The 22,469-nt window shown below is 36.7% G+C and overlaps 1 protein-coding gene across 2 annotated transcripts; it reads left to right on the plus strand.

Moving 5' to 3' along the window:
- Positions 1-287: 287 nt before the first annotated feature.
- LOC103715607 (calcium-transporting ATPase 5, plasma membrane-type) lies at positions 288-22,388 on the plus strand. 2 transcript variants are annotated; one of them, XM_039129844.1, is made up of 35 exons: positions 288-509; positions 654-844; positions 3,998-4,114; positions 4,198-4,240; positions 4,762-4,874; positions 4,973-5,104; positions 5,221-5,310; positions 6,435-6,504; positions 8,147-8,217; positions 8,324-8,407; positions 8,496-8,573; positions 8,661-8,732; positions 9,055-9,138; positions 9,280-9,362; positions 9,435-9,543; positions 9,623-9,678; positions 9,795-9,837; positions 9,921-10,004; positions 10,191-10,325; positions 11,049-11,114; positions 11,205-11,303; positions 14,964-15,074; positions 15,150-15,317; positions 16,247-16,306; positions 17,066-17,230; positions 18,586-18,702; positions 18,859-18,957; positions 19,048-19,185; positions 19,469-19,569; positions 20,611-20,656; positions 20,776-20,910; positions 21,213-21,320; positions 21,412-21,503; positions 21,934-22,022; positions 22,163-22,388. In XM_039129844.1, exons 2-35 carry the CDS (start codon positions 698-700, stop codon positions 22,198-22,200), a joined length of 3,243 nt encoding a protein of 1,080 aa, XP_038985772.1. In that variant the 5' UTR covers positions 288-509; positions 654-697; the 3' UTR covers positions 22,201-22,388. The 2 variants fall into 2 exon arrangements, with proteins under 2 accessions (XP_038985772.1, XP_038985771.1); XM_039129843.1 differs by having other exon boundaries at positions 288-505.
- The last annotated feature ends 81 nt before the right edge of the window (positions 22,389-22,469 follow it).

Genomic DNA, 22,469 nt, shown 5'->3' on the forward strand with positions numbered 1-22,469 from the left:
AAAAATATAATTATAAAACAATTACAATAGAAAATAAAAAATTAATTTAAAAATTTTAATTTATCTTTAATTAAAATAAATATAATTTTTATTAACTATATTAGAAAAATATTTATATTAAAGATTTATGTAAAAAAATAGTATTTTATATAGATAAAAGATAAATATAAATTTTAAAAGAGTACACACCATAAATTTAAATTTTGAGGTGATATTTATTGAAAAAACCTTTTTTTTATTTTTTTAAGGGATAAAACGGTTGTACCTCCTATTGTTGGTGGGAAGAAGTTGCAGCGAAACTTCCCTCACCTCTCGTCGTCGTCGCCCACTCCGAAGACCCCGTGAAAAGAGAGAGAGAGAGAATTAAGGGAGGAAGAAGAAGACATCCTCACCAGAAGCGATAGGTTTTAGAAGAGACGAACGAAGCAGGGAGGAAGGAGACCAGAAGGAAGGCGTTTCCCCCGCCCACCCTCGCCTCCGCTTCCCACCCCCTCAACCCCTCACGGCGAGTCTCTCTCTCTCTCTCTCTCTCTCTCTCTCTCTCTATATATATATATATGTATTTCTTTTCTTTTCTTTTTTTTGGGCTCTCTCTATTTCTTGGTTTCTTGGGGGATTTGAGAGGAGCGTGTGATGGTGATTCGGTGGGCCAGATTCGGCGGGCGTGGTGTCATCTCTCCTGGGACACGAGGACAAGATGGAACTCCGATCGCCGGACCGGCACTTGCAGCAGTACGACGAGGAGTGCGGCGGAGATCGCGGTGGCGAGGAGATCTGCTCCTCGAGTGATGCTTTCGATATCCCGGCCAAGAATGCCCCCGTCGAGCGCCTCCGCCGGTGGAGGGTACGTTATTTTCTTCTCTTCCCTTCGCCGACATATTGGTTGATGTGGTTGCATCCAATGTATATAGATTTCCCCGCAATTTTGCGAGTTTTTGACATCATCTTTCGTGCCCGTTCTTCGCCGTATCTATTTGATTGCAATGTGAGGATTCTTGATAAATTTGGAGATTTTTTCCGTACCTCGATGCTTCTTGCTTGCTGGGAATTGCATCTTGATGGTGGAGACTTTTTCTTGATGATCGAAAATAACTCAAAAGGAGTTTGATGAAAAAGAACCGATAAGGAATTGAATGCATTCCCTTCAATCCAGCCGAAGGCCGGACATGTCCGGCGCAGACGGCGGGATGCAGTCCTTGGTGGCGGCCAGGCTCGGGGGAGGCGGGTTTTCATCATCATCGATACCACTGAAGAAAGGGTCCTTGAGGAGGCAGCGCTCGATAAAGGCCCGGACCTCCGGGTCGCGGACCTTGCCTATGGCCGCCGGGCGCACTTCGGCCGTAACCTTGCGGTAGATCTTGGCGACGCTGTCGCACTCGCTGTAGGGTATCTCCAGCGTTACCATCTCGAGCACACACATCCCGAACGAGTAGATGTCCACCAGCTCCGTGTACTCCTCCTCGTACAGCTCCGGCGGCATGAACTCCGGCGTCCCAAGGATCGAGTGCGCCGCGGGGCTCTTTCCCACGATCGCCGCTAGCCCCAGGTACTCTATCTTCACCTGGCCGATGTTGCCGTGGATGGAGACGTTGCTGCAGTTGAGTGCCGTGTCCGTAGCTTCGCCCGGAGGCACCTCCGGCTGGTCTCCACCACCGTGTCGAGCTCCTCCTCCTGTTCAAGAACAATAACCACGTTCAGATCCAGGGTCCACGTGAGGAGGGCCAGGGCGACGTACTCCTCGTCCTTGTAGCCGTTGCAGATGAGGAAGGCATCGGGGCTGCCTTGCGACAGGTAGCTCATGGCGAGGAGGGGCTCTGGCTTGGATCCGGCCTCGAGGCCGAAGCAGAAAGGGGCGTCGAACCCGACGACGCCCTCGATGATGAAGCGGTCCGAGTAGACGCCCTGGTACGGGCGCCCCAGCTGTCGATTTTGTAGAGGGCAGCAGAGAGGTCGGGTGACCAGAGGGAGATGTGTTCGAGGGCCGCCGCCGTCGCAGGGCCGCGGCCCTTGCGGCCGTCGCAGCGCCGTCGAGAAATGGTCCTGGCACGGGAAGAGAGTCATTCTAGGCGACGGTGTCGCCAGTAGGGACGACTGCAGTGCTTACGTAGGTCAGGGTCGGAATGTAGAAAAAGAAAAGGCTAGATTTCTCTCAGATTTGAATAAGAAGGTCTTAAAAGCCGCTGGGGCCGGAGCCCCGGCTACCCCCCCTCCCCCTCAACGAGGTAGGAGAAACAGAGGATCTGCGAGCGACGACGAAAAATAATATAGGCTGATATAGGATCTCACTAACAATGAAAAATATTATAGGCGATACAGGTTGTCATATGATCCCTAAAATCACTCTAACAAAATTATGCTAAGAAAGGAAACTAATATAGATCGACACAGAATCATGCTGATAAAAAAAATGTATATTGAGGGATGCAGGTTGTTACGTGATCCCTAAAATTATTCTAACATAATGCATCATGATTGCTGCTGAGCGGGCGAGTAGGCATACGTGCTAACAAAATAGACGCTAGGAAAGGGTTTATTTGTGTGGCATATCTTATGCTTCAATAACGAGAACAAAATAGATGCCAAGGACTGGTTAGCATGAGAACAAAATGGTGGCTACTGAGAGAGGGAGCAATTTTTTTCTTTGATCTTTAGAATGAAGATCGTCATTTGTAGCAGATGAGGACATAGCGAGTGCGTTGCTTCGATTGGCTCCATGAAGGTTCTTCACAATGATAGCGCGAAACCTTGAGATTGAGAATGGCCTTATGTTCAGAGAGCTTGAACTGTGCATATGGGCTGGGAATAGAGTAATGATAGGTTAGGCCTTAGAAAATGTTGATAGAAGTTGGATGGAAATAGCTACTGAACTGGTTAAATAAACGATGTCGATAGTAACAAATTCTGAATGTTGGACTATCTCCCAGGGGAGAAATTGTAGTGTAGCAGTAGAAAAAGGGAAAAGAAAGAGAAGCCTATAATATCGAAGATTATTAAAATTGATTAAAATGGGAAACATTTGGATTCTGAGGCAAGATCGTAGAAAGAATATTTTGCAAAATAGTATGGGAAATCAATAATTACTTGTTGAAGTTTTTAATAACTCCATAAACCATTTTATTTTATTGTAATCGAGGTAATATAAAGTTGAGAAAATGTTCTTTGTGAAAAATATTGGGAATTATTGAACATTTCTTCACTAAGATGGGGAGTTCTGTTAGTAGGCTTGGCAGGAAAGAATGTTTGAGAATGGAATAAAAAATACCAAACTCAAGAATATGGGATAAGCATATTTTGGTTAGAGTTTATGGTTACAGGATTTGAATATGTGTGGTCTTATCCATTTCATAGGAAGACACTGCATGCTGTGTACTGCTTAATTGGTCCACCTTCTGCTGTAATCGGCAGAGTCAACAACTTGAGTTATTGTGGGCATCGCCTAATGTCATAGGTACATCTAGTCTGCTAGTCTCTACTGTAAAGCTCAAAGCAAGTCCTACCTAAGCTGGATTATAGGCCTATTTCTAGTCATGCAAGAAGCCTGCTTCTAATTATGCATCTTTGCATGAATTTAGTTGTTACTCCAGTAAGATGTTAGGTAGGATTACATTACTATGCACATGAACTTCTGTTTCTATGTCACTGTATTCTTGATAATTCGTCCCTTGCACCCCCAGCATGGTGGGGGAAGAATTTGTGTAACCTAATATATTACTTGCTTTCATGCTTATTATGCTATTCGAGTACAATATACTTAATCCATCTAATAATGTAGGCTTCAACCTTACAAATATATAGATTTGTTTTTCTCATCTTCGCATCAATAGGCAAACTTCTTTATGTTCGGTTCTTTCTATTTTCCCGATATATGATATGTAAGTCTACCATAAGTATTGCCTTTTAATTCTTTTTAATTAATTGCATTATTAAAGCCTCAAATGGATGAGATGTCCTGTGGATTATGATAATTCGTTATATTATCATTTTCTGTTTTTGGCAGCAAGCCGCCCTCGTTTTGAATGCTTCTCGTCGATTTCGATACACGCTGGATCTAAAAAAGGAGGAACAAAAAGAGCAAATAAGGAGGAAGATTCGGGCGCATGCCCAAGTCATACGGGTATTATTTTCAAATCTACAAATAGGCCTGACATTTTGCATAAGGAGGATAGTGCAGATTCATCCTAAATTTGACCTTTTCAGGCAGCATATCTCTTTAAGGAGGCAGGGGAAAGAGGGCCACCAGGTATTCCATTCTAGAGTTCTTTTGCTTCATTAATGGTTTGATGTTCTTTTCGGTAAAAGTTGAAATTTGCTTTGCCATGAATTTGAGAAATTTAATTACCTATATCATGTCCTTGTCCTGGACTTTCTATATGTATTTTGAAATTATTCGAGTGTACTTGCTGAACTTTCTTTTACTAAAAATTTCTTATTCCATTGTAAAGGAATTGTTGAGTTGATTATATTTGATAATGTTTTATTCTCATGATATGGTGATATTGGACTGTTTTGGAGCATAATTATTTAATCGAGCCTCAAGTTTTGAGTTATGGATCTGCTGGTAGTGCTATTACTTTTGTAACTTAGCCTAATAACTTCCATTATAGGACCTCAAAGGATTCAAATTTCATGAAATTTGCTTGTTTTATACTTGTCTAAATTTCACATTTGTCTCTTTTTTCTATTTATGTTATATAATGCTCATGCGGCATTAAGCTGATCTCTTTATTTTGATTCATGTCGTTCTTTGCATGACTTAAACAGACACTGTGGGAGGAAAGCCAATAGCTCCTGCTGGTGGTTTTCAAATTGGTGTGGAGCAGCTCACTGCGATGAATAGGGATCATAATTTTTCTGCTCTACAAGAATATGGGGGGGCAAGTACTTCTTTCAGATTTTACATTTTCACTGTTTACTCTTTATCTTGTTTTCCATTAATTATAAAGATGATGTGCATAAATTTGTATATGCTCAGGTTAAAGGGCTGTCAGATATGCTGAAGACTAATATTGATAAGGGAATTAGCGGAGATGATGCAGAAGCATTGCATAGAAGGAATATATTTGGGGCTAACACATATCCTCCAAAGAAAGGAAGACATTTTTTGGTATGTTCTAACCTAGTATTTCAGTCATAGTCATTATTTTATTTTCTGAACATCCCTCCTTGCTGAGGATTCATATTTAAGATTGAACTTAATTTCCTGCTTTTTGATGCTTGTAGATTTTCATATGGGAAGCCTGCCAAGATTTAACCCTTGTCATCTTGATGGTAGCTGCAGTTATATCTCTTGCATTGGGCATACAGACAGAGGTAAGTTTGACTGTATATTTCATAATGAAGATTTGTCTTGCTAACCTATATATGCAACAGCAATAATTTCGATTTGCTAGGTTGGTGTTTGTTTATTCTATAACTATGTTTCCACATGTTCATCATGTTCCTTGTTTATATTTTTGTTCTTGTAGCCTTCTATCTCATTGAGCTTTTGACTTCAACACAATATCAAATGCTTGTTTTATGCATAAAGAAAAGTCCATTTAGGTCACCTTTGTTTTTTCCTTTTTGTTTTGTTGCGTGCACAAAATTGTTATATAGGTTATGCCTAATTAGATTTCAAACATTTCGGAGATTTTTATTAACTGGCTTAAAATATGCCGGACTAAGTGGCTTGTCAGGTTTTGTTGGAATTTTGGACCCTACAACCGGTTTTATTCTCTTGGAAATACTAGATTTCTTTGAACTAATACTTGTTTTCTTCTTATTCCAAGATCATTTCTTTGACAGTTCTCTTCTAGTCACCATAAGGCATGCTTTTTTGGCCAAGACAATAGATTTATGTGCCTTTTCCTTCTGGCTTCATTCTTTAATCAAACTAAGTATTCTGTATAACATTGTTTAAATTGCAAAGTTGTGCTTTCAATATTTTAAGTTTTCGACGGATATCTTTTATTACAAATGTGATTTCATCATTTGTAAAGCAAGAAAATTATCATTTTGGATCCCTCCATTTGGGAATTATTATGCTAGGCATCTCTTCAAGGATTATTGATTCTTGATGATTATTTTGGTGATGTTGAGATCTTTCACTTTTTCTTTTACTTTTCAAGGTGTTCCTTGCTGGATTTTATCTCTGTATCCTTAATGAAGGATTAATGGCATCCATTCTGCTCTATACTGTTTTACTAAACAACCAAATTCTATTTTTTTACTTCTTTGCTTCGCAGAACTTTCAAGGAACCTAACTGAAATTATTTGTATCAAAAACTTGAATATATGGACCATTATAAAATGATGAGTGCTTTCTATATGACAGATATTTCTTATTAACACTTTTGCATTTGAAGAGGGTCTGAGTGAATGACTCCTTGACATATGTTGATTTTAGATTTTTCTTTTCTTTCTCAAGTTTCATGTACTTCTATCTATCATCTTAGGGATTAAGTGAAGGATGGTATGACGGTGGTAGCATTGCCTTTGCTGTTATTCTTGTTATACTTGTTACAGGTATGGCCTTGAACTCCCCCCTACCCAAAATTCTTGTTTTGTTCATTTTTGTTTGTTTGCAACTTTGCATTGAGATTTCCTATTCTCATACCTCATGAAAAAGATTAGCCATTACACTGGGTACGATGTAACTTATTTTGTCAGGATACCATTTTATTGATTTTATGTTGTATATTTTATTATTTGTTAAGGTATTGCAAACTTTAATTTTTGGTTGGAAACCATTAACAACAAAATTAAAATGAGAAAAGCAATGTTACCCAGACGTTTGTAGATGCTTGAAACCTGGACACTGAATAATATTTCTTGACACTTCAAATCAGCAAACCATAATATCATCATGGTTGCATCTCAACTTTTGACACTCATATCTAGAAATTTTCAAGTCTAACATAATCTTTAGCAGAGGTTCTATGAATTCTATTAAATAATGATGTAATTGGTCTATTCTCTCCAAAAAAAAAAAAGCAGCAGCTTGTCTAACAAACTATTCATCTATACATGCTTATGTACATATTTATAAACGTATCCATATAATATGGACAAGTCCCTGTATATTTTTTTAGATCCCATGTCTGACTCTTTCAGACACTTGGACACTGAAAAACCATACCGTGATCAGAACGAACCAAAATTGATCTAGCCAAGGGGCTGGGCCCCCAGTCCAACTGCCAGGTCAATCTATTAGGCAAAATACATGTTAAAAAATTAATTAAAATTGATATAGATATCTTGAGAATAAGGATCATGACACAACTCAGCAATGCAATCTCACTGGTTACGAGAGTTATCCTATTTACCCCAGGTCAGGGGTCTGATTTACTCAGGATTCCTTAAGATAAGGATCATGCAGGTCATTGTAAACTGCCAGGTCGAGCAAAACCTGGCTGGTTTTGGTGGGTTTCAGTGGTTGAAACCTGCGTTGATTGCAGTTCTGATTCAAATATTGAATTGAATCAGACATAGGTCCGGGCACTGGGTTTCTGGTCGGACCAGCCTGTCTGGTTCATATGTCATAACTATGGGAGAAAAGCCAATTGCCCGTGTTATGGAGTAATGCCTTTTATGCTTATCCTGGCATATGAGAAAGTGTATTAGATCAGTTTGGATGAGATGTTCTCATCCCTTTTCTATTGTATTTTCAAATCTTAGAAAATAGATGGTCATCCTATGCTTCATTGTGTGATGGACTGGATGTATGTAAAATCACTCTTATGCTTCTTTCAAGCTATGTCGGTTTTCTAGTTACTGTCAAGTCTCAAGCCACCTCTATCATCTCAAACAAGGTGAACATATCCTTTGCAGCCTAGATTTGTTTAATCTTTGAGGCTACTTCTAAATTCTTTGCTAATGATGTAAATAGATTACCGTAGGGTAATATTATGGATGGAATATTATGTTTTGCCGGTGGACCGAAACAAAATTGTTAGGCTTAGCAGTAGCTTTTGGATTGTGATGTTCCTTTTTCTCTCTTTCTTTCTTTATTTACTTCTTTCTTATTTCAAAGATAGGATTCAATTTACAATTGATACTCGAACTCAGTTTATGTTTGGCTTGGAATTGGTGCATGTAAATCATGCAGCTTTAATTTACATCCGCCCACTTCAACCTTTTTATCTTGTTTTTATTCCTCCTGCTGTAGCTATCAGTGACTATAAACAAAATCTTCAATTCCAAAATCTGAACCAGGAGAAGCAAAATATACACTTGGAGGTGAGCATCATCATGAGTTTCTTTTCTCTAACTTGCCTTTTGTTTTCTTAATATGGGGTCTTGCTGAGTGGAACTGTTCAAATATCTATTCTGTGGGAATACCTAGGTAATCAGAGGTGGTAGAAGATTTGAAGTTTCAATATTTGATCTTGTAGTTGGTGACGTTGTTCCTCTTAAAATTGGTGATCAGGTAGGTAATGAAAGTAATTTTAGTTGGATTAAGGTCTTCCTCGACATCTTGTATTTTCAAACTGGGGCTGCTTAAATTTCTTTTTCAGGTTCCTGCTGATGGCATTTTAATTTCTGGTCATTCTCTTGCCATTGATGAATCTAGTATGACTGGAGAAGCGAAGATTGTAAGTTTGTGTATTCTTTTTCCTCTCTTGATCTTTATTTCATGAATAAATTGATCGATGGTGTACAAATATGATGCTTTGCTTCAGGTTCACAAAGATCAAAAGACCCCATTTTTTATGTCAGGTTGCAAGGTTGCTGATGGTTATGGTACCATGTTGGTAAGCAAATGTGAAAATATGCTGACGTTTTGCCATATATCCTATTGCTTTCACTTAGTAGAAAAAATATGCAGTTTCCATTTCAAAGGAAATGGATTTAGTTATAGACCAATGGTGAAGTTGGAAGTTGGATGTATAATGCTGATCCATATGGTTGGGGCAAGGTTTGTTACTTTGCCATGAGGGAACTTTGATGTAAATGCTTTGACAAGATTTTAGATTCCACTATTAATCTATAGTAAAATCATTATCTTTTTTTTTTGGTATGTCTTGTACTATGCTATTCACTTCAGTCTTTTGTTCCTTTTTGAACTATATCCAGGTAACATCTGTTGGAATCAATACAGAATGGGGTCTATTGATGGCCACCATATCCGAGGATAATGGTGAAGAAACTCCATTGCAGGTTTTCTTTTCTTTTTTTTTCTTTTTGGTAGAATGTGTTCTTTTTGTTTTTTTTCTTCTTTTGCTGTATGATATCGTCTGAGTTGTGTGAAAAGCTTAGTAGAGCATGCCTTAGCTTTACATGGATATTTTGCTGAAATAGGTGCGCTTGAATGGTGTTGCTACTTTCATTGGCATAATTGGCCTGACTGTTGCTTCTGCAGTTCTTGTAGTCCTCTTGGTTAGGTAAATGCAAGTTTTGAGTAATTAATTTAGAAACTATTCATGTTATTTTTACATTTTTTGTTTAATTTTCAGATATTTCACTGGGCATACCAACAATCCTGATGGAACTGTTCAATTCGTAAGGGGACAGACAGGTGTAAGGGATGCACTAAATGGAGCCATTAAGATCTTGACAGTTGCAGTATGTATTGGTAGATGTAGTATTTTATAATGCATAATATTTTGATTATAGGGGCTTATGTTTCTCTCATTTGTGACAGGTTACGATTGTGGTTGTTGCGGTGCCGGAAGGGCTTCCATTGGCTGTAACCTTGACGTAAGGATGTGCTATATATTTATGTTATACTGAAAATCCACTGTCTCCTTAAATTTAAAGTAAACTTTCCTATTTTTCCTCTTTGCAAATCTTTAATTTTATTTTCATTTTGTCAGCCTTGCATACTCAATGCGAAAGATGATGGCAGACAAGGCCCTGGTATGTATTTTGCAAAATTATTAATAACAGTTATATTTTTAGATTTATAAAATTGAACAAGCTTTAAAGTATTCATGTCACAGGTGCGAAGGCTTTCGGCTTGTGAAACTATGGGTTCAGCAACAACAATCTGCAGTGACAAGACTGGAACTCTGACCCTGAATCAGGTATATCAATTTTGTACTTTCATAGGTTCTGTTTTTCTGTCTGATGATAATTATACATTTTGTTCAAAAAGTTTAATTGCTAAAATATTTGATTATGAGATGAAGAATTTTTTTCGACATGTGGAGTTGAAGAAAGCTCAATATGCTTGCCTTTTAAACTCTACAAGGATTACTCTTTTGTTATAGATGACTGTTGTGGAAGCATATGTTGGTGGGATGAAGTTAGATACTCCAGATGATGTTAAGGAGTTGTATAATATATCTCCTCTGTTGTTCGAAGGCATCGCACAGAATACAACTGGTGATGTGTTTGAGCCTGAGGTACACCTCTCTTTTATCTGGTTTAAATGTTTACTCTTACAACTTGGATTGCTATTCAGATGGGCAGGATGAACTTAAACTAATCCAACCTATTGCCTAACAAAAATTATGGGCTCTCCTGTGTTGATTAAACTTCTTAGATAATGCTTTTTCTAGTAGAAGGCAGAGACAGCAAGTTTTTACCAATTAATGGAAGTGATATTCTGGATGCAATATAAATGTTTTTGTGTTTTGCATCTACTAAATCAGTACTTCTGGCACACACTTAATGCATGTCTTCCAGAGCAGATCTGTAAAAGCCATTGGGTTTTACAGAACAATGTCTAGAACACTGGCTAGAATAAGACTCCAGATTCAGTGTTTGTTAACGGTAGCTTTGCTACTGTTGTTGATTTTGCATGCTATACTACAGAATGCTTGTTCGGATGTTTTTGAGATTTCAATAAATCCTGTTTTCTACTTCTTTTGGCGGTTAACTATTTCGCTGTTGATTATATAGTTGTAAAGCTCTCTTGATTGTTATACATCTGATTTATATAAATGCCTTTGTAAGTCATACCATTTTATGTAGGTGAGTTTATTTATTTCCTGTATCTTGTTCTGGACTTAAAAATTCTGTCCAACTCCTATTTTTTGCTGTAACCTTTCTGTCCTAGACCTTCTGGTCAAATGGTTATTGTGTAGTATGTGAAGCATCTAATTGAATATATTTTTCTGAAATAGGATGGTGGTGCTATTGAGGTTAATGGCTCACCCACTGAAAAGGCCATCCTTTCTTGGGGGGTCAAGGTACAAATTTATGCAATTCATGTTGCTTTTCTCATTATTACTTTTTTCTGGCTATCAATGCTGATTGTGATTGGCATCATACCTTTATAGCTGGGAATGAAGTTCAATGATGTGAGATCAAAATCCTCAATTCTTCATGTGTTTCCTTTCAACTCAGAGAAAAAGCGTGGTGGTGTTGCAATACAGCTGGTAATGACATCTCATATAAATTCTAATAGATACATTGGTTCTGTAATTTCTTTTGATAACAAATAAAATTTTATCTACATTATTTCTTACATGGTCAACCTTTTCATTTTGTCTTGACATTTTATTTAGGGTGAAAATATTACTAGAGATGTTATTCTGAGATAAACTGTTTCTCTCGAGGGATGTTATTCTGAGATAAAGTATTTCTATCTTTAGAAGTTTTCCTTTTGGATTCAATGCATTGATTTCACAGAAGTATTTCTCTCAAACATTCAGCATCCAATATTTCTAAACCCAATTGTTGGGATTAAAACATGGTTCTTTTATTGTTAAGGCGTGTTCGGTGTTGCTTAAAAAAGGTCTTGTTGCGACTTGTAAAGTAAAAAAAAAGTGCATTCTGGAAAAGGTAGTTGTTTGGTAACAACATTCAAGAAGTGCATCTCAAAGAAGTAGAAGCCTAAAAGTGGATTTTAGGAGAAGCTAGAAAGACTAACTTTTAGCTTCTGTTCCTATGACCTTGCTCATTATATTTCAAATACGAAATATCATAATAAGTTTTTTTATAATACATACTTACCAAACATCAAATATACAAGAGATGGTTTTTATTAAGAACTTAAATGAAAGTGTTTCTTAAGAATGATTCTTAAGGAGCAGAAGCAATGCCAGACAGAACCTTAGCCAAGGTGGAAGCCCTTCCCATGAGGTCAACTTCTGTAGGAGCTCATTTGATAATATTAGCCCTTTCGTGTTCGGTGGGGGGGATTAGGACCATGATGGACGCACAGTGTTGGTGTTTATGGAAATATGAGGACTTTGAGCAAAGTGAAGGCAAAAGCTCTTGCAAGTCTCTTAGAGAAACTTGAGCCTTTATTCTTGCATCTCATATGCAACAAGGACAAATAGTGTCGTTTCTCAGCCTAAGATAAAGAGCCTCCTTAAGATATAGGTCAAAAAGATTAAAGGCCACTTATTGTCTATAAAGTAATTACAAGGAAGTAGTTTTGCCACTAGCGAATCCCTGAATATCATTTATGAGCTTATATTGAGCTAGAGTTCCGACTTCTGCTCCGACCTCTTCCTCCTTTTCCTCGTTTTTTTTCCAAGTTGCTTGTTCTATACTATCGAGGAGGAATTTTTCTGCTGAATGCTTCCATCTTATGGTCAAGGGATCTTATATCTGCAACCACAATTACACATTGATGAAGATCGAGAACATGTCATGGTGCGTTAAAGGGCTGGAACATGAAATTTTTCTTAAATTATAGTTACTGTTTTTCTTTTTTGGTTTATTATCAGTTATTTTTAGTTTCTAGATCTTTTAAAACAAAGGTTGGGACTAAAATATCTCAGGTTTTAATTATTAGCTTGATGAGGTCCACGTAGTGTAGCAGCACTGTTCATACTACAATGCTAGTGAACAGTAACCATGCATTATTAGGGGTCGTTTGAGGATTTTTTAAAATAGAGTCAATTAGGGTTTCTATTTTGTTATAAAAAGGGACTCTTAGGATTTGATATGATCAGACTTCATGCACATTATGAATGAAATAATGGAAATAATGGACACTTTGGTTTTCTTTGCTCTTGTGGCTGCAACATGGACTTTTTTTAGATTTAATTATATTTATTGATTTTCTTTTTTTCTGTTTATTTCTAGTTATTTTTGGTTTTTAGTAGGTCTTTTAAAATCAAAGGCTGAGATTAAAATATCTCATATTTTAATTGTTAACTTGATGAGACCTATTTACTGTAGCGGTATTCATGGCACTGTTCACGCTACAGTGACCGTGCCTTATTAGAGGTAGTTGTGGGATTGCAAAACAGAGTTGTATTAGGGTTTCTGTTTTGTTATAAAAGGCACTTTTAGAGTTTGATGTATCAGACTTTATGCAAATTATGAATGAAATAATGAAATCTTTGGTTCAATCAAGGTGTGAGGCCTTCAAACCCTAGATATGATTCCTAGGTTTTGGAGTGATTGCGGTATTATCTTTTCCCTTCCCTTTATTTTTATTTTTTTGTGTTTGACCTGTAGAGACTTATTTGGTCTTGCTAACTTGTCTCCTATTCATCTCTTATTTGATTTTTCTTTTGAGCTTTGCTTCCAGTAGGATTTTTTTGATCATAAATATATTAGATATTCTTTCAGCATATGCTAGCAAGACTTGATTTAAGATATTTAATAGAATACTCTTAAAATCTCAATTAAAGGTCTGGAATCCTAAATCCTAGGTTACGTTAGCTATCTATTACCTATGCTCTTCCAATATTATCTTTCTAGTTCAGTTTTATTGAAAACTAAGATCTGCAATTGAAATTCCAGTACCTTTTAGGTTCCAAACCCATCCTAAACCCTTCTGGATTCCCTTTCCTCGACTATCCTACATCACATATGAGTTCATATTGAACATGTTAGTCAAGGGCATCATAATGCCTATTTAACTTATGTATGGCATGACTATAACTGAATGTAAAAGAAAACAAGAGCAATTCATTGTAACTTGACAAATGACTTACTTGGCCGATGATGACACACTAGTTGCTTCTGAAATAACTTAAACAATTACAGTTTATGCAACATATAAAACTCCATAACCTTCTTGGTAGTTTTTGCCTATCTATTTTTTTGTTCTAGCCTAACAATTCCAATTTGTTGCCTTCTAAGCTCTCATTTCAGAATCAGGAATACCAGAGATGAGGATGTCGAGTTATCGATGCAAACTCATCTCCATATTTGGCTTATGCTACTAATATTGGATGAGTTCCAAAGAAGAAACAATAATGTACAGCAGTGAAGGCTTGTTAGGTCACCCAAAGTGAGAGGGGCTCTGATTTAGGAAAACATGCCTTGAACAAGGATGACAAAACATAGGAAGACTTCAATAGCAGTGATGGCAAAAGACCTAAGGTGCATCCTCATGGTTTGGATGTGAACCTACATTGAAATGGGTGGCAAAGCATGATTGATATGGCTACACTGGAATAGATAGAGTGGAGCATGTTGGTTGTGGTTATGATATGTGATTTTAATTGTGTATATTAGTTCAGTGAGGTATTATTCCGTGTCTTATATTTTTGTAGTCTCTGCTTGAAATGTGGACCAAAAGTACATTATATGCAATTCAAAGTAACATAACTAGAAGCTTGTAGGTTGTAGCATTATTCATTAATGCTTGCAGTACTGCAATGTTATGAGTATCTTCTTAACAAGCTTCATTCACTGCTTCCTGCTTCTACTTCTTAACCTATTCCAAAAGCTCAACTGTGCCAAAACTAGCTATAGATAATGTAGTGAATGATTGACTACACTATCCTGCTGTAACGTCTAGTGAATAAATGTAGATCATGAGGTGTTATATGATGCTTGCTCTTTTAAGCGATACTTAAAATGCCATCAATCAGCTGTCAAGTTTAAAAAAAACACTTAGTCATGCATACACTTTGCCCATCATACTCCCAAGTCCTGATGTGCTCATGTCTTTGACATTTGATGCTAGTATTTTATTTCCTTTTGTTTATCTTTTTCTTGGTAAACATTTCCTTTTGTTTGTTATCATGTGTATTCGTGTATAGAATTGGCTGTTGTTGAGTATGTTGATGTGATCCAACATTCAATATTAATTGTGTAAATCTCCTTTCGTTTGTTTGTAATTGCAGCCAGACTCTAGGGTTCACGTCCATTGGAAGGGGGCTGCTGAATTAGTTTTAGCCTGTTGTTCAAACTGGCTTGCTCCAGATGGTTCACTTCAACCAATGACCTCAAACAAGGTGGAAAATCATTCAATTTAATTTTATGCCCCTTCTGTAGTAAGTTTGTTTCTGAGTTCTCAAAAACAATTGCAGATGAATGAATTTAAGAAGTCAATTGAGGACATGGCAGCAGTTAGCCTACGCTGCGTTGCGCTTGCATATAGATTGTATGATCCGGAAAAAGTTCCAAATGAGGAACAGAGAGACACCTGGGAGCTGCCTGAGGATGAATTGATTTTGCTTGGTATAGTGGGGATAAAGGTTTGTTCTGAGAAATTTAATTAAAAATGTCCTGGATGATTTTGTAGTTTTCTTGAGGTAGTCCTTATTGTATTTACTCCATGACAACCTCTGGTGTAGGTCTCTTTTTTAATATTAAAGCACATTCTTTGAAAGTATTTGTTTGTTATTGGTTTTCATACCAAGGCGCCAAAAAGAAAACTGAGTGGTTTTAGCTTAAACGGAAATTGGAAACCTTACAATAAAATTGCTGGACACTAATCAGAAAATTTTATGGGACTTAAAACTCCTACAAATATCTATTTGGGAGAAAATACTGATGATAGGAAAAACATCAGAGTAAATACAAAAATTCTAGAAACTTTATCTCATTCTATATAACAGCAAAAATTAATCAATTTCTAGTTTGGCATGCATACAAATAAAGCTGGTTTTGTTTATTTGGCGATCATTGCTGATGATCTAGTGACATTTTTTCAATCTATAAAAAAGTCTTTCAGAAAATTATGTGAACTGTATTAGCTGATCGCATAATGAGGTGAACTATTTTTTCTTATAATGAAAGTTCATTGATGGCCATTGATGAGAGCTGCAAATTATCGGGCCTGAAACCTGTGGTTGGAGTGTTAAAAATATTACATCTTTATGATTTTGTTATTAGAAAAGCAGTAATGTTCTTTATCAATGGGATGATGCAGTACTGTCTTTTGGTGGTGTTAAACTATATTGTTGTATTGCCTTCAGGACATGTACACAATAATAGAAATTTATTAATATATTATCTGTGCAACCAGATGATGCTTCTTGATCCACTCTCAGCAATTGCACCAAAAATGCCTAAGTTCCAGGAGCTAGTAGAGATTTCATTGCTTAAGATCCTTTATATTGCTATAATCAATGAGTGGTTTCACATATCATCTCTTTTGCTAAACAAGTGTTTTTACTTGTAGGATCCTTGTCGTCCAGGGGTGAAGGATGCTGTGAAATTATGCACTAAAGCAGGTGTCAAGGTATCCTTTTGATATTTCGTTTAAATCTGACAAAATACAATAACTTGCACACAAAATCTGGTTTGCTATAATCATGCTCGTTTAAACTGTTCTTGTCACCCTGCATCACTTGAATTAGCATTCAGCCAAAAAAGACAGCAAAAGAAGATATACAACACAACAACTGCGATGTATTTTAACCTATACTGTCTTGTCTGAAAGTAAGGCTGGAAAGAATGCATGAATTTCTATCAAAATTTGGTAGTGGATGAGGGGAAATGTACATAAGTTCACAATGTGGTAAAAAATGAAATGACAAAACTATGTAGTTGGAAAAAAGGATTAAATCCATTATCCTTTTGTACATGTATTCTTAGAATGTGTTGTAAATATGCATTCTACTAACAAGAGTTTGTCTATGATAAATCGCACAAGCTCACATGTCCATATTGCTTGCACGTGAGGAGGAAGTTGCATGTCTTCAGCAGCTGTTAATTAAGTTTCAGATGTAGAAAAGGGTTGCAGTCTGTGCTTACTAGGAAGACTTTGTTATGGATTTATGGTAGTTTTCTATATCAATGGGATTATAATCTTTCCTAATGGTCATTTCTTCATGCTAGATTTGTGCTAGAAATTTTTTGATTTCCATATTGTTTGGTAATAATCGTTTTCATTCGTCTGGAGACCTTAGATCTGATTGATTCTCAGTTGTTTGGTTTACATCTATGGTTTATACCATTGGTCAATTTGATGCTAGAAGGATTGCTTATGGATTAATAGGTACGCATGGTTACTGGAGACAATATTCAAACAGCAAAAGCCATAGCCTTGGAATGTGGGATACTTGATTCAGAAGCCAATGCCACTGACCCAACTGTTATAGAAGGAAAAGACTTCCGTGCATTGTCTGAAACAGCAAGAGAAGCAATTGCCGAGAGGATAACTGTAAGTTTAAGAACGGGACCTATTAAGAGTGTTTTTTGTGCATAACTGTTTTGTTTTGGCTACCATTTTTACAGACTGAAAATAATAACTACGCCATGCATCATTAAGTATTTGGGCACATGCTTTAAGAAAAGCTTTACATCATGATTATATATAAATACTCAAAAGATAACTTGTTTTAAAAAGTTTATGTTTCTCTTCAGTTCGATGGAGCATAATCGGTCTCTGCAAATGCTCAATCTTATGTAGTTTGCTTGGTTCAAACTTCTCGTAACTTCTCTTGGTGCATGCTCCAAACTTTCTAGCATTATTGATGCAGAATCTAAAAACTTCCAGCTCCATAGTTAATTTAATTTTCTTAAAAGGTACTCCATGCATCTTTGTTTTGCATGCCATCTAGAGCTAGTTTCATAGTTTGCTAGGTTTTGGTAAATTTAGTATTGTTGCAAGCCATCTGAAACCATAAACCACCATACTACCTATTTTAGTTGCTTAACAAGATAGAGAGAGAATAAATTGAAGTCCTTAGGCCCTCAAATCTGGCCAAAATCCATTAGTTAACTTTAATTAAAATTTTTGCAGTTTAATGCATGCCAGTTCTGGTGCTCTGGCTCAAATTGGTGCTTCAATGATGTAGTTCTTTGTAACAAACCTTGTCTTCTTTCTTCCTTACTTTAAACTCCCTCAAAAGCTTCAAGTGAATCTTTGGAGCATGATTGACTGGTTCTGTTGCATATAATGCACAAGGGCAACCAATAAACTGGACATTTTGCTGAGCCAACAAATCATTATGGTACCATGGGAGGCTTTGCAACATCCAAATATGCATGGTATTTGGCATAGCTCTTGGATGATTAACTTAACTCGAGAGTCAGTTATAAAGTGTTTAGGATGATGATGAATTTTCATATAACCAAACCCCATATGGATGAATATGGCTTAAGAATTAAAGATTTACAAAACGATAACTATTGAGCCTTATTTTGTGGGCCCTGCTTAATGAAACATTCTTTGCTAACCCTTTATGTTCTCTATTATGAAGAAGGTGACCTGTTCTCATATCTGCATGCACCAATGCTTTTGTATATTGCCTCTGATGCATTTATTTCATGCAAATAAATCGCATACGTTCAGCAAGAAAAATAAAGATGAATATTATGTATTTGGAAGATTGTGAAAGCAACTCAAGTCAACTCAACCATGCCTTAATCCCAATCTAGTTGAGGTCGTTTACATGAATCTTTTTCCTCCACCCGGCTCTATTTAAGGTCACATTTTCTGAAAGATGCAGCGATATCAAGTCCTCCTGGATGATGATGAAAGCAATCCATTAACTTGTGAAAATTTATGTATAGGTAATGGGCAGGTCTTCTCCCAATGACAAGCTTTTGCTCGTCCAAGCATTAAGAAGAAAAGGTCACATAGTTGCTGTAACTGGAGATGGCACAAATGATGCTCCTGCATTGCACGAGGTTTGGTTGTCTATCTGTATCTTTTTATTTAACCTATAATTATCTTTGCTTAGTGCTAAGAATACCATTCTGTGTATGTAACATATTCAAATTGTATGTTCTGTTTTCTTTTCTTAGGCAGATAACATATTCAAGTAGTATATTTTGTTTTTTTAGGCAGATATAGGTCTTGCAATGGGAATTCAAGGGACAGAAGTTGCAAAAGAAAGCTCAGACATCATTATTTTGGACGATAATTTTGCATCAGTAGTGAAGGTTGGAAGCAGATCTTATGGCTAAATGCACTCATTTGGATTCAAACTGTTATATGAGATGAGTAGATGTATGATTTTGTCTTTGTTTCAGGTTGTCCGCTGGGGCCGTTCTGTCTATGCAAACATTCAGAAATTCATCCAGTTCCAGCTAACAGTTAATGTTTCAGCGCTCGTAATAAATGTGGTTGCAGCAGTGTCATCTGGCGACGTACCTTTAAATGCTGTACAGGTTGACTATAAAATCTTTGCCTTTTTTTTTTGGTTTCAGGATAAAGGAACAGGTCAAAACAAAAACAACTTGGCCTAGTTCAAATTTTTTGTCTTGCCTGAGTGCTGTACACAGCGTAGCCATTGTCCTGCCTGAAACACAAGCTAACTGAGTTGTACTCTTAACTTCTCTTCTATGTTGCTTGGACACATCTTGTGTGGTTAGATTAATTAATAGGTTAGTTCTGGCAAAAACGTTTCTTCTCTAGTTATGTCCTGAGCCTCACTTTTCTTGTCTATGACAGCTTCTCTGGGTCAACCTCATCATGGACACACTTGGAGCACTTGCATTGGCAACTGAACCACCAACAAACCGACTTATGAACAGACATCCTGTTGGTCGGAGGTTAGAAGAATCCATGTTCGATATAATGTGATAAATATGCTTTCTATACATGGTGATATAATGGACCATATGATAGTAGTGCTGTAATAATTTTACACTAATGCTTTTGTTCTGTGTGCAAGTCTGTCTTAATCTCTTTGCATGTATTCCCTTTTAAGGGACAGTTCAGGTGGGGAAAGATATTGTAGGTTGTGCAAAGAAAATTCTACATCAACACATTAAGTACTCACCAGAACAATGTGATGCTTTGTATTTATAACATTAAAAAAAATCGTATAATCTTTTTTAAGGGACAAGACACGCATACACCTCCTACCAAACATTTGAATGTTTAAGTTTTTAGACGATGTCAAACAAAAGTTCCTATCGGAAAAGATGATATTAGCCTCTGATATAGGGGTAGCAGGTGATGAATTATGTCAGCAAACAATACGGGAGACAGTTATAAAGCTGCACAGAGTAGCTTATTTTTCGGAGGTAAACCTTTGTTGCTGTTTGCTCTTTGTTTGGGTGAAATAGCTTAAAAGTGTGAGGATCGTGTGATTTGAGGGTTGCTCCTTTTGCTTTATTTGGAATTTTCTAACATTATCTACATTACAGAATTTTGAAATATATACAAAAAGAACTGTTTGAATTTTCTCTTATGCATTTTCTACACAAAAAAACTTGCAAGCTTATGATAATAAATCTTGCCATATCAGTTTTAGATTCTGATGTAGTTATTGATGACTAATGACTTCTTGTTGCTTTGACCAGAGAGTAAGTTGCCTCTGAAATCATTTCAGGAGGAAGTATAGTTGATTTTTTTTAAGACATGTCCTTCACAGTTCTGATTATACATGGTGATCTGATTTTCGCTTTTGCAGTCCCTAGCTAGCTATATTACCAAGCCATACTGTTTTTGATTTTGATGCAAGTTATGATAAATTCTCATTTTCTTTGATTAGAGAAAAGGTTGCCTCGGAACTCATTTCAGGGGAAATAAATTTAATTTCTTTTAGATATGTAAGTCCTAGTTCTGATAATAATCTATTTCCTCAGGGAGTCTCTCATTACGAATACAATGTGGAGAAATTTAATAATGCAGGTATACTTTTCCTTCTTTTTTTTTGTAATATAACTGTGCATCCTTCACTCTTTTGGTTGAATTTTATGTTTGCCGGACCAATTTTGTTTTACTGATTGGTTGAATGAGAGTAAGTGCAGGCTCTTTATCAAGTTGCTATCCTCCTCGCTTTCAACTTTGGTGGCAGAAGCATCCTGCATATGAAGGACGATACTCTAGAACATGCAGAAAAAGTGAAGAATACCTTTATATTTAATACATTTGTCCTATGCCAGGTAAGGCTGAATGTTTTCCTTTTAGAGTTGAACAAACAACTGAGGATAAGCATTTTAACTAGGTTTAATTATTTCAATGTCTTATGGAATGTTCTCCAGTATCTATTGTTTTGTAGCACTATAATCCTGCTCTAACTGCCAATCATGGCTAATGTAAACTTGTCTAATCAGTTGTTACTATAGTCAAGAATAGGATTATATTTGTAAAATCAGTATCTTGGTGTCTGTTTTTTCTTAGGACTAAGATCTTGTGTCACTGTTTCTTGAAGGTTTAATAATATTATTATAACCTTTCCTATCAGATATTCAACGAGTTCAATGCTCGAAAACCAGATGAAAAGAATGTTTTCCGTGGAGTCACAAAGAACCGCCTCTTCATGGGGATTATAGGAATAACGGTTCTACTTCAGGTAAGAACTAATGAAAGTATTATTTAAGCTTGCTGCAGCATCTTCTTTTGTACCCGCTTCCAACCAATTAAGTAGCTATAACTTGCTGCAGGTTTTGATTATCGAGTTCCTTGGACATTTTACTTCTACGGTCAGACTCAATTGGAAGTTGTGGCTGTTTTCAATTGCTATAGCTTTTGTAAGGTATGCCGTTCTGTTCTTTCAGCAGCTTGGTGATCTTGAAAGAAATTGCCATCAATGCCTCCCTTTTCTCTAGTCCTTTATGTAAGATTTCTAACAGTACCTTTTCAGTCAATCCCGTGGCCATGGTCTTTAGCGAATGACTTAAGATATTTGTACAGTGACGATAGGGACCATAAATTACAATCTAGTGGAGTGCCATTGCATTAGCCCTGCTAAAATTATGGCTTGCCTGCTCTTATTATAGAACATATAATGAATATATAGTGTCAAGGCGCATGGATATTCTAATGAACATTCTAAATATATAAAAACATGGCCCTCAACAGTGTTTACCCATTGGCTGTCACTAAGCAGACATGGTACATTAATATTTCTGTTTTTCTTTAAACAATTACTCACGGCATTCTGCATCTCTTTTTATTTTTCTCAGCTGGCCTCTGGCTCTTCTTGGAAAGTTCATTCCAGTTCCTCAGGTTCCTTTCAGGGACTATATTTTCAGATACCGGAGGAATCAACAAGGTCCTGTTTCATGATTCCTGATATGGCTGGGTGATGTAGCATAATTTTAATATATTAATCAACAAATTAAGACCTTGTACAGCTTATCTTTTTCATAAAAAAGACTGCACCGGGCTTATCTATCTTTCTTCCTCTTGCAGATGAAAGGGCTGAGAGGCGGGGAGATAACCAGATTTGATATGCAGCTGCTGCTGATTATGGGCGGATATTTTGATGAACTACCTGGTTGCCACATTCGTGAATCATATTGTAAAGAGTATATAACCCTATTTATAATAAGTATATTGATTGAAGTTTCGTTTGGCTCTTAAGTGAGCGGAACTCTATTTATACAGCAAGATCTAATATATAATATTTGTAGCAAAATTTTCTTTTGCTTGCATAGAAACCTAGTTACGTAAGGTCAAAAGTAACTAACTATTGGTTCTCCCCTCATACGTTTTCACA

Source organism: Phoenix dactylifera, chromosome 9, assembly GCF_009389715.1.
Source record: "Phoenix dactylifera cultivar Barhee BC4 chromosome 9, palm_55x_up_171113_PBpolish2nd_filt_p, whole genome shotgun sequence".
In the NCBI taxonomy this organism is placed as follows: domain Eukaryota; kingdom Viridiplantae; phylum Streptophyta; class Magnoliopsida; order Arecales; family Arecaceae; genus Phoenix; species Phoenix dactylifera.